The 13,245-nt window shown below is 41.9% G+C and overlaps 1 protein-coding gene and 1 long non-coding RNA gene across 2 annotated transcripts in view; one reads left to right on the plus strand and one right to left on the minus strand.

Annotated features, from left to right (window-relative positions):
- Positions 1-217, minus strand: part of LOC310873232 (GDNF family receptor alpha-4-like) — a gene marked incomplete at its 3' end in the record, with an annotated part of 53,313 nt that extends 53,096 nt beyond the window's left edge. The window contains exon 1 of the mRNA XM_083785567.1: positions 95-217. Coding sequence (XP_083641693.1) covers positions 95-137 — 43 coding nt within the window. The 5' untranslated portion in view covers positions 138-217. The remainder of the gene's footprint in view (positions 1-94) is intronic.
- LOC310873884 overlaps positions 1-13,245 on the plus strand; it is a 414,042-nt gene that overhangs the window by 128,140 nt on the left and 272,657 nt on the right. The window lies entirely within an intron of this gene.

Consider the following 13,245-nt stretch of genomic DNA (forward strand, 5'->3'; position numbering starts at 1 on the left):
CATCTCGAAATTCTCGAATTCGTCCAAGGCTATAATGATACCACACTTTAGACTTGTGGAAACCAAGTGGTTAGGATATAGCAGGCTTACTTACCCGAAGTTATTAGATGAAACAAATACACTCCCCACAGATCCATTTCTCGTGTCGATAAACGAACGAACTGGTAAATTATTGCGGCAACAACTCCACGCGACGTAACGGTACTGGCACCTATAATAGTTTTGTAATTATACAACAACGGAATATCCTGTCTTGAATATGAACACCATCACTTTCGGACACTGAATGAACGATCTCTGGAAATCCCTTCTTTTCCATTCACAATTCCATTAGACTTTCTTCAAGGAGAGAGAGAGGACAGTGTCGTTTCGGGGTTTTTTGCGCGAGGTTGGTTTGCGCATCAGAAGAGGAGAGCCATGCGTCCTCCTAAATGTCCAGTGAAAGTTCTCTCTCTCTCTCTCTCTGTGTGTGTGTGTGTGTGTGTGTGTGTGTGTGTGTGTGTGTGTGTGTGTGTGTGTGTGTGTGTGTGTGTGTGTGTGTGTGTGTGTGTGTGTGTGTGTGTGTGTGTGTGCGTGTGTGCCGTAGACCCATGTTGCCAGATTTTGTTGCCAGCCAAGTCTACGAAAACAAGACAAAAAGAAGCAGGCTACATGAGCACATTATCTGACTTAATAATTATATCCTTAAATGTATATTGTTTATGCCCCAAAATGACTGGATACGCAGTTTGTATCAATTGTAGAAATATTAGACCTAAATTGTCACCTAGCTGTTTAGGCATGTTCAAATCATATATATATATATATATATATATATATATATATATATATTATATATTATATATATATATATATATACTCTTCCTTTGTGTGATCTTGAATATCAAGATCAACGTCGCTTATCAGACGCTTAGCAGACATGGCAACACAGGTCGGCACTGATGTTTAGAGCCGGATGCTGAACGCCGCTGGACAGTGTCCATGCAGTCCCAGTGGTGTAAAGTGTGCATTTACTTAAGTACTTTACTTAAGTACAATTGTGAGGTAGGCTATTTGTATACTAATTCATGTATATGTAATTCATATCACAATGTTTAATCTACAACAATTTATAAAAACCTATTTGACAAACAAAGTTGTAGATCGCAGTATCTTTTTATACATTTGAAAACTTGAAACAACACATTCTGCAAAAAGAGTAGGCCTACTTTTACTTTTGGTATAGGCTACTTTAATTACATATTGAAACCAATACCTTTGTACTTTTACTGAAGTAAATTTTGAATTCCGAACTTCAGAGTATTTATATAATTTTGCAGTATTGATCTTTTTGCTTAAGTAGGCCTACCTTTTCCACCACTGTCCAGTCCACACTCCACTGTCTGTCAGACCAATAGATGCATTGGCGGAAAGAGTCCATATAGACTATGGAACCAGAGCCAAAGTGTTCTGGCTGCAGTAACATCATCTAATATTTACAAGCTAAATGTATATGCATCAGATATTTAAGTGCAACACAAACACAGCAGGGCTAATAAAACTATTCTCTCTGTGATGTGAGGAGGTGCTAGCGTTGTAAATGGTATATGCGCACGCACGCACGCACGCACACACACACACACACACACACACACACACACACACACACACACACACACACACACACACACAGAGCAAGGGAGGACAAAATCTTTTGTGAATAATTTATTCTGAAATTAGACTTGATGTAGCCTAATTCAGCTATACTTTTATTTATTGGGCTATTAGCCTACAGGCTATGGAGCAAATTACCTTTCAGCAGTGTTCAGTTTTGCATCTTAAAAAGTTTCCTTACCAAGAAAGTTAAATGGATGACCAGAATAAAGCACATGTCACAACAATGTAACAGTTAGGCTCTGTGTCATCCTGTCAGCGACAGGCAGCAGACTGCTGGGCGAGCGCTGGCATTTTGGCATGACTGGGTCAGTTCAACATATACGGAATTAATTCTGTACTGGCAATATATGGAGTGTGTCTTGAGTGTACAGGGTTTGATGAGGTCAGATCAACAAGAGTTGCTGGCCGGCTCCATAAAATATAATTTATGGAGCCGGCCAGCAACTCTTGTTGCAGATTGGTGATGATCCAGTCTTCTCCATGTAGGTTATCCAGGGTTAGAGGAGGTCTGTGTCGGTGGCCATATATGGTGGCGTGACGTGTCACAAGGCGTGATGTCATTAGGTGTGACCATACCGTATATGGAGGCGTTAAGGGTCTCCATGATGTCACGTGATGTCACAAGGCATGATGGATTAGCAACCATATATGGTGGTGTGACAGATGTGAGATGTAGGATTTCATAGTAAATGCGACCTTCAGTCGCAATCATGTCACTATCATTTCAGTATCATGGTCAGTGTCAGTATCATGGTCGGTGTCATGTCAGTATCATGTCAGTATCATGATCAGTATCATGTCAGTATCATGGTCAGTATCATGTCAGTATCATGGTCAGTATCATGTCAGTATCATGGTCAGTATCATGTCAGTATCATGGTCAGTATCATGTCAGTATCATGGTCAGTATCATGTCAGTATCATGGTCAGTATCATGTCAGTATCATGGTCAGTATCATGTCAGTATCATGGTCAGTATCATGTCAGTATCATGGTCAGTATCATGTCAGTATCATGGTCAGTATCATGTCAGTATCATGGTCAGTATCATGTCAGTATCATGGTCAGTGTCATGTCAGTATCATGGTCAGTGTCATGTCAGTATCATGGTCAGTATCATGTCAGTATCATGGTCAGTATCATGTCAGTATCATGTCAGTATCATGGTCAGTATCATGTCAGTATCATGTCAGTATCATGGTCAGTATCATGTCAGTATCATGTCAGTATCATGGTCAGTATCATGTCAGTATCATGTCAGTATCATGGTCAGTATCATGTCAGTATCATGTCAGTATCATGGTCAGTATCATGGTCAGTATGTCACTTCTCTCAGCTCTTGAGTCTGCTTTGAAAATGAATCAATACCCCAGCGCTTATAAGAAGGCACATTACTTTCCAACCTATACGGTATGTGAGCTGAGGTAGAACATGGCTGTAATGAGGCTTTACCTATTGTATTCCAGTTTGCCTGTGGGGCCAAGTGGGGGATAGAGGAAGCTGTGGCATGCCTCCTTCATTCCCTTCTTCAACATCTGGATTAATCTCTATACGGACAATTGCACGGTGCTACAGACAACTACAGTATAGCAGCTATACTGTAGAACCTTCTGCCCTTGGTATAGCTAGAGTTGAATGTGGCCAAAACAAAAGAACTGCCAACTGGTCATTGAAACAACCCACTCCTCATTAACAGTATTGGTAAGGTTAACAGTTTCACACAATTGGACTCACTCTGGACTATAGACTTAGGTTTGATCAACAAATATGTTATTTTATATCCATTCATGTTTTCAGCAAAGGGATGCTATAGGATTCATGTGGTTAATGTGGTTAATGTAACACAAAGATTTGGCAGCCCCCCTGTAGTAACTCTGAGGACGCCCTAGACTAGAGTTCCCGAACCCCTTGTTGAATGAAGACCCCTGGCTTAGTAGGGAAATGAAGGATCTGACCGTACTGTACTACAGAGCCCTGGGGGACCTCGATCACTCAACTAAGATAGGGATTTAAGTTCTGTTCCTCTCCATTTGAGCTCACATACTGTATGTGTTAGATATGTTTTCATTATGGCGTGGTGCTCACTTTGGATTTCGAAGGTTCTGGCTTCGCCTCAAATTCCCAGCGTAATGAGGCATCGAGTAAAGGATGCAGGAGGTCGAGCCAGAAGTCTGCATACACTGTGGGTGATTACAGGACGGGGCCTGTCCGTGTCCACAACATGTGCTACAGGATCTCATTCGGCACCTCCCCCCCCCCCCCCCACCGCGCTGGGTATACGCGTATATGAAGCTGGCCTTCACAGCGTGCTATACTCCCCCACGGGACGGTGATGTCACTGCCGTGCTTGATTGTGCACAGTGTGCTGCTTGTTCACTGTGTGTGCGTGTGCGTGTGTGTGTGCGTCTGTGTGTGCGTGTGCGTGTGTGTGGTGTGCGTGCGTGCGTGTGAACCTTATTCCCATACATTGTGTTGTTCTGGCAGTGGGGGAAAGTAAGTGCTGTATAGGGACATTTCACCACTGGAAGAAACTGCAGTCACTCAATGGCAATAGTATTTGTATTATAGGTTTGGTATTTGTATAGTAGGTTTCTTCGACTATGCATACACCTCTTGGTACCACAGCACCTCGAAGTCCCTTAAAACAAGGCTCCAGACTTACCAAAACAAACTGGTTAGTCTACTACTTCTACTTGCCTGGCCTCACTCCCCGGCTCACCCCTGCCCACTTTGACAGGCTGGAATGGCTTAGGGTTGATGACAGAGTACAGCGTCTTGCAATGGGTCTGGTCCCCAAGATTCGCTACACTACCAAGATACCACCCATGTACCTGTCTAAATACTTCCTTAATGTCAACGAAGTTCACACACACAACACCAGAGGGAGTTCAACAAATCATGTGTGCAACCCAGATTCGGCACAAACAAGGGACTAAATTACAGAAGGAGAAGAGACTGGAGCAGCACGGACATTTAGAGCCTTTTATTAGGTGCTAAAGTATATAAAAGACTAACGTTTCGACCTTGCGGTCTTCATCAGAGTCATGACTCTTCATCAGAGTCATGACTCTGATGAAGACTGCAAGGTCGAAACGTTAGTCTTTTGTATGCTTGTAGATCGGCTATTTCTGGCCCTGTAGTTCTGTACCTGGGGGTTAAGGTTGTTGCACACCGGCCGCGTTTTTGGAAAACCGATGGAGAAACGCAGCTAGAAATCAGAAAAAATCTGATTTTTAAGCGGCGTTTCTCCATCGGTTTTCCGAAAAACGTGGCCGGTGTGCAACCACCTTTACTTTTATTTTTGTAGAAGAGGCAAACTAATATTGTTTATGCCGTTGGCCTGTTTATTTGTATATGTGTAAACTTGAAACATTATTGTACTGTAAAAAGGTCTCTCTCTTTTCCCGTGATCTTTTTTAGTATTAGTTTACTATAATTAGATGAATACCTTGATCTTTCTCTTTTTTAGTATGAATAGTATTAGTTTACTATAATTAGATTAATACACGATAATCAACACTAACACTTCAATTTAGAACACAGCCAAATCAAATCATAGTAGGCCTACATACGTGTTCAATCAATTATTCAATCAAAGCAAATGGCACAAACAATATTAGTTTGCCTCTTCTACAAAAATTAAAGTTACAAGTTACTGTCGTTATTTCCCACCACGGAGTACCGGTGCATCTCGGAGGACAGGCAAGACAGGCAGTGTCGGTAGGCCAATCAGAGGCAGGCGGGGCGTTACCATGTCTATGCTCGGACGTAGAATAGATATACACATTGACACAGGGGTGAAAAATGGGTTACAAAAATCATGAAAAAAAAAAAACTAACCTCACAAACAATGCCTACAGCTATAAACCTCAAAACCAATGTGCATAGAGGACGCGGGCACGGCACCAATCGACTGACCTTTCTGCCGGTGGTATCGCCCGAAAAGCTTCCAAACTTCCAAAGGGTGCTTAATTGGCCCCTAGCTGTTATCGCTGTTAGCAGCTAAATTTTTTCATAAAACTGCAATATTCAAAATTGAGTCTTCATCGTTTCACCTAGCCCACTACCATATTGCCGAGTTTTGTAAAAAACTACGGAAGTGGCAGAAGAAGACAAAAGTGTACAAATACAAAGAGAGTTTAAGCCCTTCGGGCTTGGCGCCTCAAAGATATTGTTGCTGTATTTCGTCTCGGTCGGATGGAAACCTCATGTCCAAAACTTCTTATATCCCACTCTAGTAGGGCGTTTATTTATAAATGAATGAATGAATGAATGAATACATACATACGGTTAGAATATGGAGATAGGAGATTGCTGAACGACAATGAAGTAAGAGTACATGTAGCCACAGCTGGTGATCAATTAGGGCCTATCACAGCTCATGCCAAATAGAGCAAATCTAAGTATCCAGTGCTGCCAGACCGCATGGTGGGCCATCACACAGCCACTGACTCTCATCCTCTCTCTACAACAGATGGTGCGTCTCCTGCATACCGTGTGTGTATGTGTGCATGCATGTGCACGTGCGGTTAGGTTACTTGTTACTGCGCTGCTACTATGGATGCCTCGCTGTGTCTTAAAACTTAATTTGGACCACACACACACACTCACACACACACACACACACACACGTGCATGTATGTGTGTTTCTTTGTGTTGGCTTGCCCCCAAACCCACCGTAGACAAACTCACAAACTCGCAATCAAGGACACCGCTGAATTAATGAAGCAGTAGGATGTTTATAAGAACTACAGTCATTAAAGGTGAGCATGCATCCACGCTCATTCACAGCTAGAGAGTCACTGAGGGGTGCTGCGGTGGAGTACATTTTATCAAGTATTGTACGTGATTAAAAAGGTACGTTTATTTGAGTAGGTCTATTTCACTATATTTTTTTATACTTTATACTTTTCTACTACACCTCAGAGTCAAATAGGCCTATTGTACTTACAAAATGTTATATTAACCACTTAAAGCTGCTGTAAGCAATAATATGTCAACATTTTAATGACCTTTTTATTTTTAAAATTGGTCGATTTGCCTGTCTGCTTCCTTATTGGTTAGTCACTGCGACCGGGTTTTTTTCGACCAATGACAAAGCTTCTAGGAACATCATTGAATGCAGATTGTGGCCAGTAGATGTGTCACAGAGACTACATTCTTTTTGGCTGTCTGAATACCTAAAAAATAAAAAGGTAATTCATATTTTGACATATTGCTTATAGCAGCTTTACTGCATGGCGCAGTGGTAAAGTACCTGCGCACTATGCAAATCCAGCGTGGTGCATCCGGCTTTGTCAAGCGTCTACACGAACACAATAGACTATATTCACATGGCGGCCATGCATGTTGGCATTTTTGCATTGAAAAACCAGGGTGGCAAGTTGCCAGCAGGGAGTGTTGGGCGGGAGGAGTTGGACTCCTCGTCCTGGTATAGGGGCTCCTCACTGACAGGTGAGTCAGTAGGATACAACAGCAGTGACCATTAACACAGAAATATGTCTGCAGAGGAATTCATTGTTATTAACAACTACACATGTGGAGAAAACTGGGCTAAAAAGCCCCCCCTCCTCCCCCCCCCCAAAAAGCAGTGCTCTACGCCAGTAACACACACCGAGGCTTAGTATTTGACCTCCCCCCTCTGATGATGCCCTCTGTTGTGGCCCGTCCCCTTCCCCCTCTCTTTGTTAAGAAGCGACCTCAGGATTCAATCTCAGGATGAATCATATATTTATTGTTAATAGCGAGAGATCGGTGGAGACTCTCTTGAAGATCCAGTTTCACCAGCAGTATCAGATGTTTAAATGCATGAAGTTCGTTGTTCTTGTTCTTTTTTCACCTTCCAACAGTGCTACGCATGTGTGCGTGCGTGGGGGGGGGGGTTATCCAGGAACATCTATCACTGATCTCCAGACAGCGCTGGTGGCCAAAAATAATCAGATGGCACCTGGATCAACAGCCCGCGTGTTTGTGGATCTATAACTCATGTGCTGTGGACTTGGTGACTGCTGTGGCTGTGTGTGTGTGTGTGTGTGTGTGTGTGTGTGTGTGTGTGTGTGTGTGTGTGTGTGTGTGTGTGTGTGTGTGTGTGTGTGTGTGTGTGTGTGTGTGTGTGTGTGTGTGTGTGTGTGTGTGTGTGTGTGTGTGTGTGTGTGTGCACGTGCGTGTGTCTCAGACTCAACCTGTGTTCTGTTCCAACTTCGAATCGTCTTGTTCAGATCGTCACTGTCCGGGTTATTTTTTTAATATGTATGTATAAAAAACATATACATAAGAGTGACATTGTGTCGCATCTACTTTTGTGCGACACTCTATGATGAAGTAGGCTTAGTAGGGCATTCATAAAAATACTAAGTAAAATTGAAATGTTGCGTAGCAGCACTGTTTTGCTGCATTTCACAACCATTGATATTTATTTGAAAAAGCATTTAAAACCACATAATTACAGTAGCATTTTCAAGGATTATGAAAGGGCTTATGTCCAGGGACTTATTTCCATTGAGGTCCTCTCGCATTTAACAGATTCATAAGCTAAATAATTCATTACAAAAACATACAGTACATACATGACATAAAAGCAAGTGCTCCCTTATATATCCTAGACTAATAACTATAAGAATCTTTTTCCAATAGACATGTTTTTCTTTGCTGTTTAAAAGACCTCAGATTGGTTGTCAGTTTGACACTGGTTTCAAGGTTGTTCCACTGTGTGGGTCCTATGTAAGTAAATTAACCTTTTCCCACTTTACTGTTAAAGGCAGGAGGCTTCACATCTGGCGTACTTTTGTTTACCTGATTGAAACGTGTCCTCACCGTTTTAACCACTTCCATTTAAATTGGCTATTCCAAAAGAATTGCAGATTTACAAGCTCACAGTGCCACGTACTGTACGCTGCGAGCTTGTATATCTGCTATTTTTTTGTGTTTTGAATGTTGAATTTTCTCAACATAAATCTTCTCCTCTGGGCTTCCCTGCTCAAAAATATCTTGTGCCAGGGACCATCAGAAGAAAAGATTTGAGCTAAAAGAAATGTTTGCTTTAATACCCGCTTTTTATACCCACCCAAAACCACCAATCCTCTATGCTTTTCGTATCCCTCCCTGTCACCACCTCAGGCTCAGCTGCATCCCCTTTTTCTCCCTCGCTCTCCCTATCTCTCTCCCCCACTCTCTCCCCCTTCTTCCACAGGTTCCTGCAGGGGATCGAGTCTATGCGTGCCGCAAGATGATCGCCACACGACCCCCTCCCCAAAGACTCCAGGGTCGGTGACCCCCATCCCCCCCTCGGAACCTAGGCCCCATTGCATTAATTAATTTCTAATTTCTAATAAAATCCCTTAAACTTCCTCAATGGTGTGTTCATTTCGACTAGTAGCCAAAGTATAACATATTATGGATAAAGTGGTTAAAATGATTGTGACACTATATTAATTCATTTCCTGGAGAGGCCCGGACCAGAGGTTGAGAAACAGTGTCTATAACACTGGTCCTGACCTGGACAACATTTCACTGAGGCTGTCCATGCTGGTAGAAACAGTGTCTATAACACTGGTCCTGACCTGGACAACATTTCACTGAGGCTGTCCATGCTGGTAGAAACAGTGTCTATAACACTGGTCCTGACCTGGACAACATTTCACTGAGGCTGTCCATGCTGGTATAAACAGTGTCTATAACACTGGTCCTGACCTGGACAACATTTCACTGAGGCTGTCCATGCTGGTAGAAACAGTGTCTATAACACTGGTCCTGACCTGGACAACATTTCACTGAGGCTGTCCATGCTGGTAGAAACAGTGTCTATAACACTGGTCCTGACCTGGACAACATTTCACTGAGGCTGTCCATGCTGGTAGCCTATTTCAATGCCCATGGGAGAAAAGCACAATTAGCCAAATTAGACGAAGCGCCCGGGACGGTCAAGGGTCAAAAGGGGAAACATGCTGCTGTTTTTTGGGACACTGGTTTACAAAGCAAACAACCCCCGACTGACAGTGTTATTCCAAATAGTCTAAAGTGAAACGGAACCCAATTATTTTGGAAGCTAATTTGTCCCTGCTAATGAAATACAGAGTTTTATCATCTCTGTCATTTCTCTTTCGTGTTCAAAGACATACTTGAATGAAACACAATCCACGAGCACAAAAACACAAATGAACAAATATGTGTGCATACATCATTAATGTGTTCCATCTCCCAACACTTGAAGTTTGCACTCACTCCTCTATGCCTGAAGTAGTAATTTGCCCTTTGTCTTTATTTAATAGGCTTGAGATGGAGTGATTGGAATGAGGGTGGTCTGTCTTGTTGCAGAAAAAAAACCGTTTAACATTTAATGAGCCTGCTGCTGTTCAACAAAATGACACTATTTGGTGTCACATTTAGCTTTCAGACGCATACAGTAGAAAGGTATTTAATATTAATGTTAGCATGATATGCATGATATAGTACTTTATTGTCAGTTCACAGTGAAATTTGTCTTGTGACCCAGCAGCCATGCAGAACAGCATGACGTTTACTTTTTTACTTTTTCTGTTTCTTTTAAAGAGAATTATTTATTTTCTTTAAACGTTAGGCAGGTCTTACATTATTGGCTCCCACAATTTGTTTTAACCATTTAAAGCGTCACTACTGTATGTAACCATTTCTTCTTCTTCTCCTTTTTTGTCTCCCTAGCTGCTCTTCTATTGATTATCATCATATCAAAGGTCATGTCTCTCCTAGACACAGGATGTGACATGAACTTTGACCTGATGGTCAAGATTCAATTTATCCCCTGAGCAACCAGGCAGGCTCTATGAGCGCAATGGTAAGAAATGTCTGCACATGCATAGGAAACAGGGTTCAAATCCGGGGTAGGAGAGGAATGTTCAGTTGTATATAATGCTGCTTTAAGCACGTTTATTATTTGATTCTTTATTTTGGAAAATCTTCATGATAATGTCCCAAGTTGGGAAGCCAGCTGGGTTAGTTAAAGTGCTTAAAGGTGCACATGGTCTTACATTTAGCTGTTGACTATGACTCATAGTGCCAACTGTTTGTCAAAGCATGCCATGTGGTTTATTTGATGGTTGGAGGAAGAAGCCATTGGATTATGTTCATTTCAATATGGTAGGCCTATGAAAAATCAATTTAGAGGGACTGTAGCCTGGCTAAAAAGCAAGACTCATATAATTTTGTTTTGCCAATGGCTGATTAAAAAGTACTCAAATGTTTTATTTAGAGGGATATTTCACTTTCAAATAAAATAATCATTAAAATAATATATAGTCTGTAGTGCTGTTGCCTCACAGCTAGAAGGTCCTGAGTTCGATTCCCGCTGGGTATGCTGTGGGCACTGGGGGCGTGTTCCCTCCTCCGCGTCATCAGTTCCCATACCCGAGGCGGGGTTGGCGAAAGGGCCTTTCTGTGTGGAGTTTGCATGTTCTCCCTGTGTCCCCTAGGGTAGGTACCTAACTACCTCCCCCTGGCCAGCCGCCCGCCTGATGGAGGGGAAAGGAACTGGTCAGAATTACGTGTTCCTTCCACGCATTACGTCCGACCGGGGAAACTCTGTCAGGTGAAAAGAAGCAGCTTGGACTCCTCATGTATTCACCTTTTTCCTAGGCTGTGTGTGCTCCACTTCCTGTCGATTTCATTGGATATCATTGGTCATCTGACCAGTTTCATTGGATTTCATTGGAATCACACAGCCTAGGAAAAAGGTGAATAGAAGGAAGCATGAGGTCAGTCCCCCCAGGCTGGCAGAGGAAGTGTAGCGCTCAGGATTACATTCGATAACTGACCCTGGGTGAAAAAATGGGTTACAAAATTGTGGGATAAAACATTAAAAAAAAAAAAAATATATATATATATATATATATATATATATATACAGTAGGCTAAATGAAAAAAACGTATGGAATAATCATGGCCCCATCAGAATGTTCTAAAGGGTGAGGGGGCCGTGAATCTTCCATTACCCTAACCCAACCCTCCTACAAAGGGAGTGCGTAGCCAGAGATGGGCAGTATTTGAAATACATGTATTTGAAATACGTATTTGAAATACTTTTTTGTATCTTGTAATTTGTATTTCGCTGAGATGGAAGAAATGAGATGTATTTTGTATTTAAATAAATTTTTTGACCCAGTATTTGTATTTTGTATCAAAATACATTTTCAATATATTTTGCCCATCAGAGATGGGCAGTATTTGAAATACATGTATTTGAAATACATATTTGAAATACTTTTTTGTATTTTGTAATTTGTATTTCGCTGAGATGGAAGAAATTAGATGTATTTTGTATTTAGATACATTTTTTGACCCAGTATTTGTATTTTGTATCAAAATACATTTTCAATGTATTTTGCCCATCTCTGTGCGTAGCCATGCTAGTGAGCAGCTACGCTGTCAGCCAAAACACACTCAAGCTTGAGACACGCCCTCGGGATGGTGAAGTTTACGTACCCAACTTCATACAGTACGTGACCAGTGTGAGATGATGCAGGGTGCTTTTTTTCTAGTGTACTCAATTCATCAAAGCCGCCTAAGCCAATGGGAGTGCCTCCTGAGCCCTGAACGTGTTAACCCAGACTCTGCAACGCCTGAAGAAAGCGACTCGCTGCAAGCAGCTGCAGTATAACTTAACGCCTCACAACAGCGGCTAAAGTTATGAGCTAACTGGAGCTACACAACAAAACACTGTGATTGAACCAAAAGAATTACGTCAGAACCGAAGGCAAACAACGGCCGGGAGGCGCACGTTAAAAAAGAATTACAAAAAATGGACACAGCACGGACAACGGAGAGTGCTTGTATCACCTGGCAGGTAATGATACATGTGTCATTCTTGTTTCCTCAAAAAACAACTAGGCCATTATTTTTGCAAGGTGACAAAATGTGCTTTATAAATCAAGTTGGATTGGATTTACTACACAGCGATATTTAGCCAAACAGATAAAGCCATTGACAGAGGGAAAGAAGTAAGTCTGTTGTACCAGGATATATGCAGGCCTAAGCTCTGAATAGTCAATGGCATGTAATAATGACTCTCGTATTCTCCTTTAAGTAGTTTTGTAAATAATGCCTGGGGAACTATTTAACGACACCCATTGCTGAGAATTTACCACTCCTTTCGCACACACAAGTCGGCTGTAAACCGCACGTTACTTTTTCAGGATTCAAATAAAAAAATGGCAAAAGGAGCAGATCGACAAGCTCAAAATGCTTCAGTTCGTGCTTTGTTTCGAGCTTGTAGATCTGCTTCTGTAGATGCTTTTGTGTGACACTGTATTGTATGATCAAGTAGTAGAGCATTAAGATTTTCAAATACTGAGATAGGAGGTTTCTGCCCGACTGCAACGATTTTCAACAGCCAGTAGGCCCAGACAGTTGTTGATGCATATATTCCATGACCCCCAAGAGAAAGAAATGCAATCCTCAATACTCATGCAGTATTCATCTCCATAGGTTTTTTTCTTCTTCTTTTTTTGAGTGCCTCTTGCTTACCATTTGCAACCCAGAGCTAAAAAGCCGGAGGCTTAATGAAGAAATAATGTACTGCATTGCACTCAATGGTCAACTGTGCTGTTGTCCACAGCAGTG

The sequence above is a fragment of the Protomyctophum parallelum genome, assembly GCF_964188405.1.
Source record: "Protomyctophum parallelum genome assembly, chromosome: 16".
Taxonomy (NCBI): domain Eukaryota; kingdom Metazoa; phylum Chordata; class Actinopteri; order Myctophiformes; family Myctophidae; genus Protomyctophum; species Protomyctophum parallelum.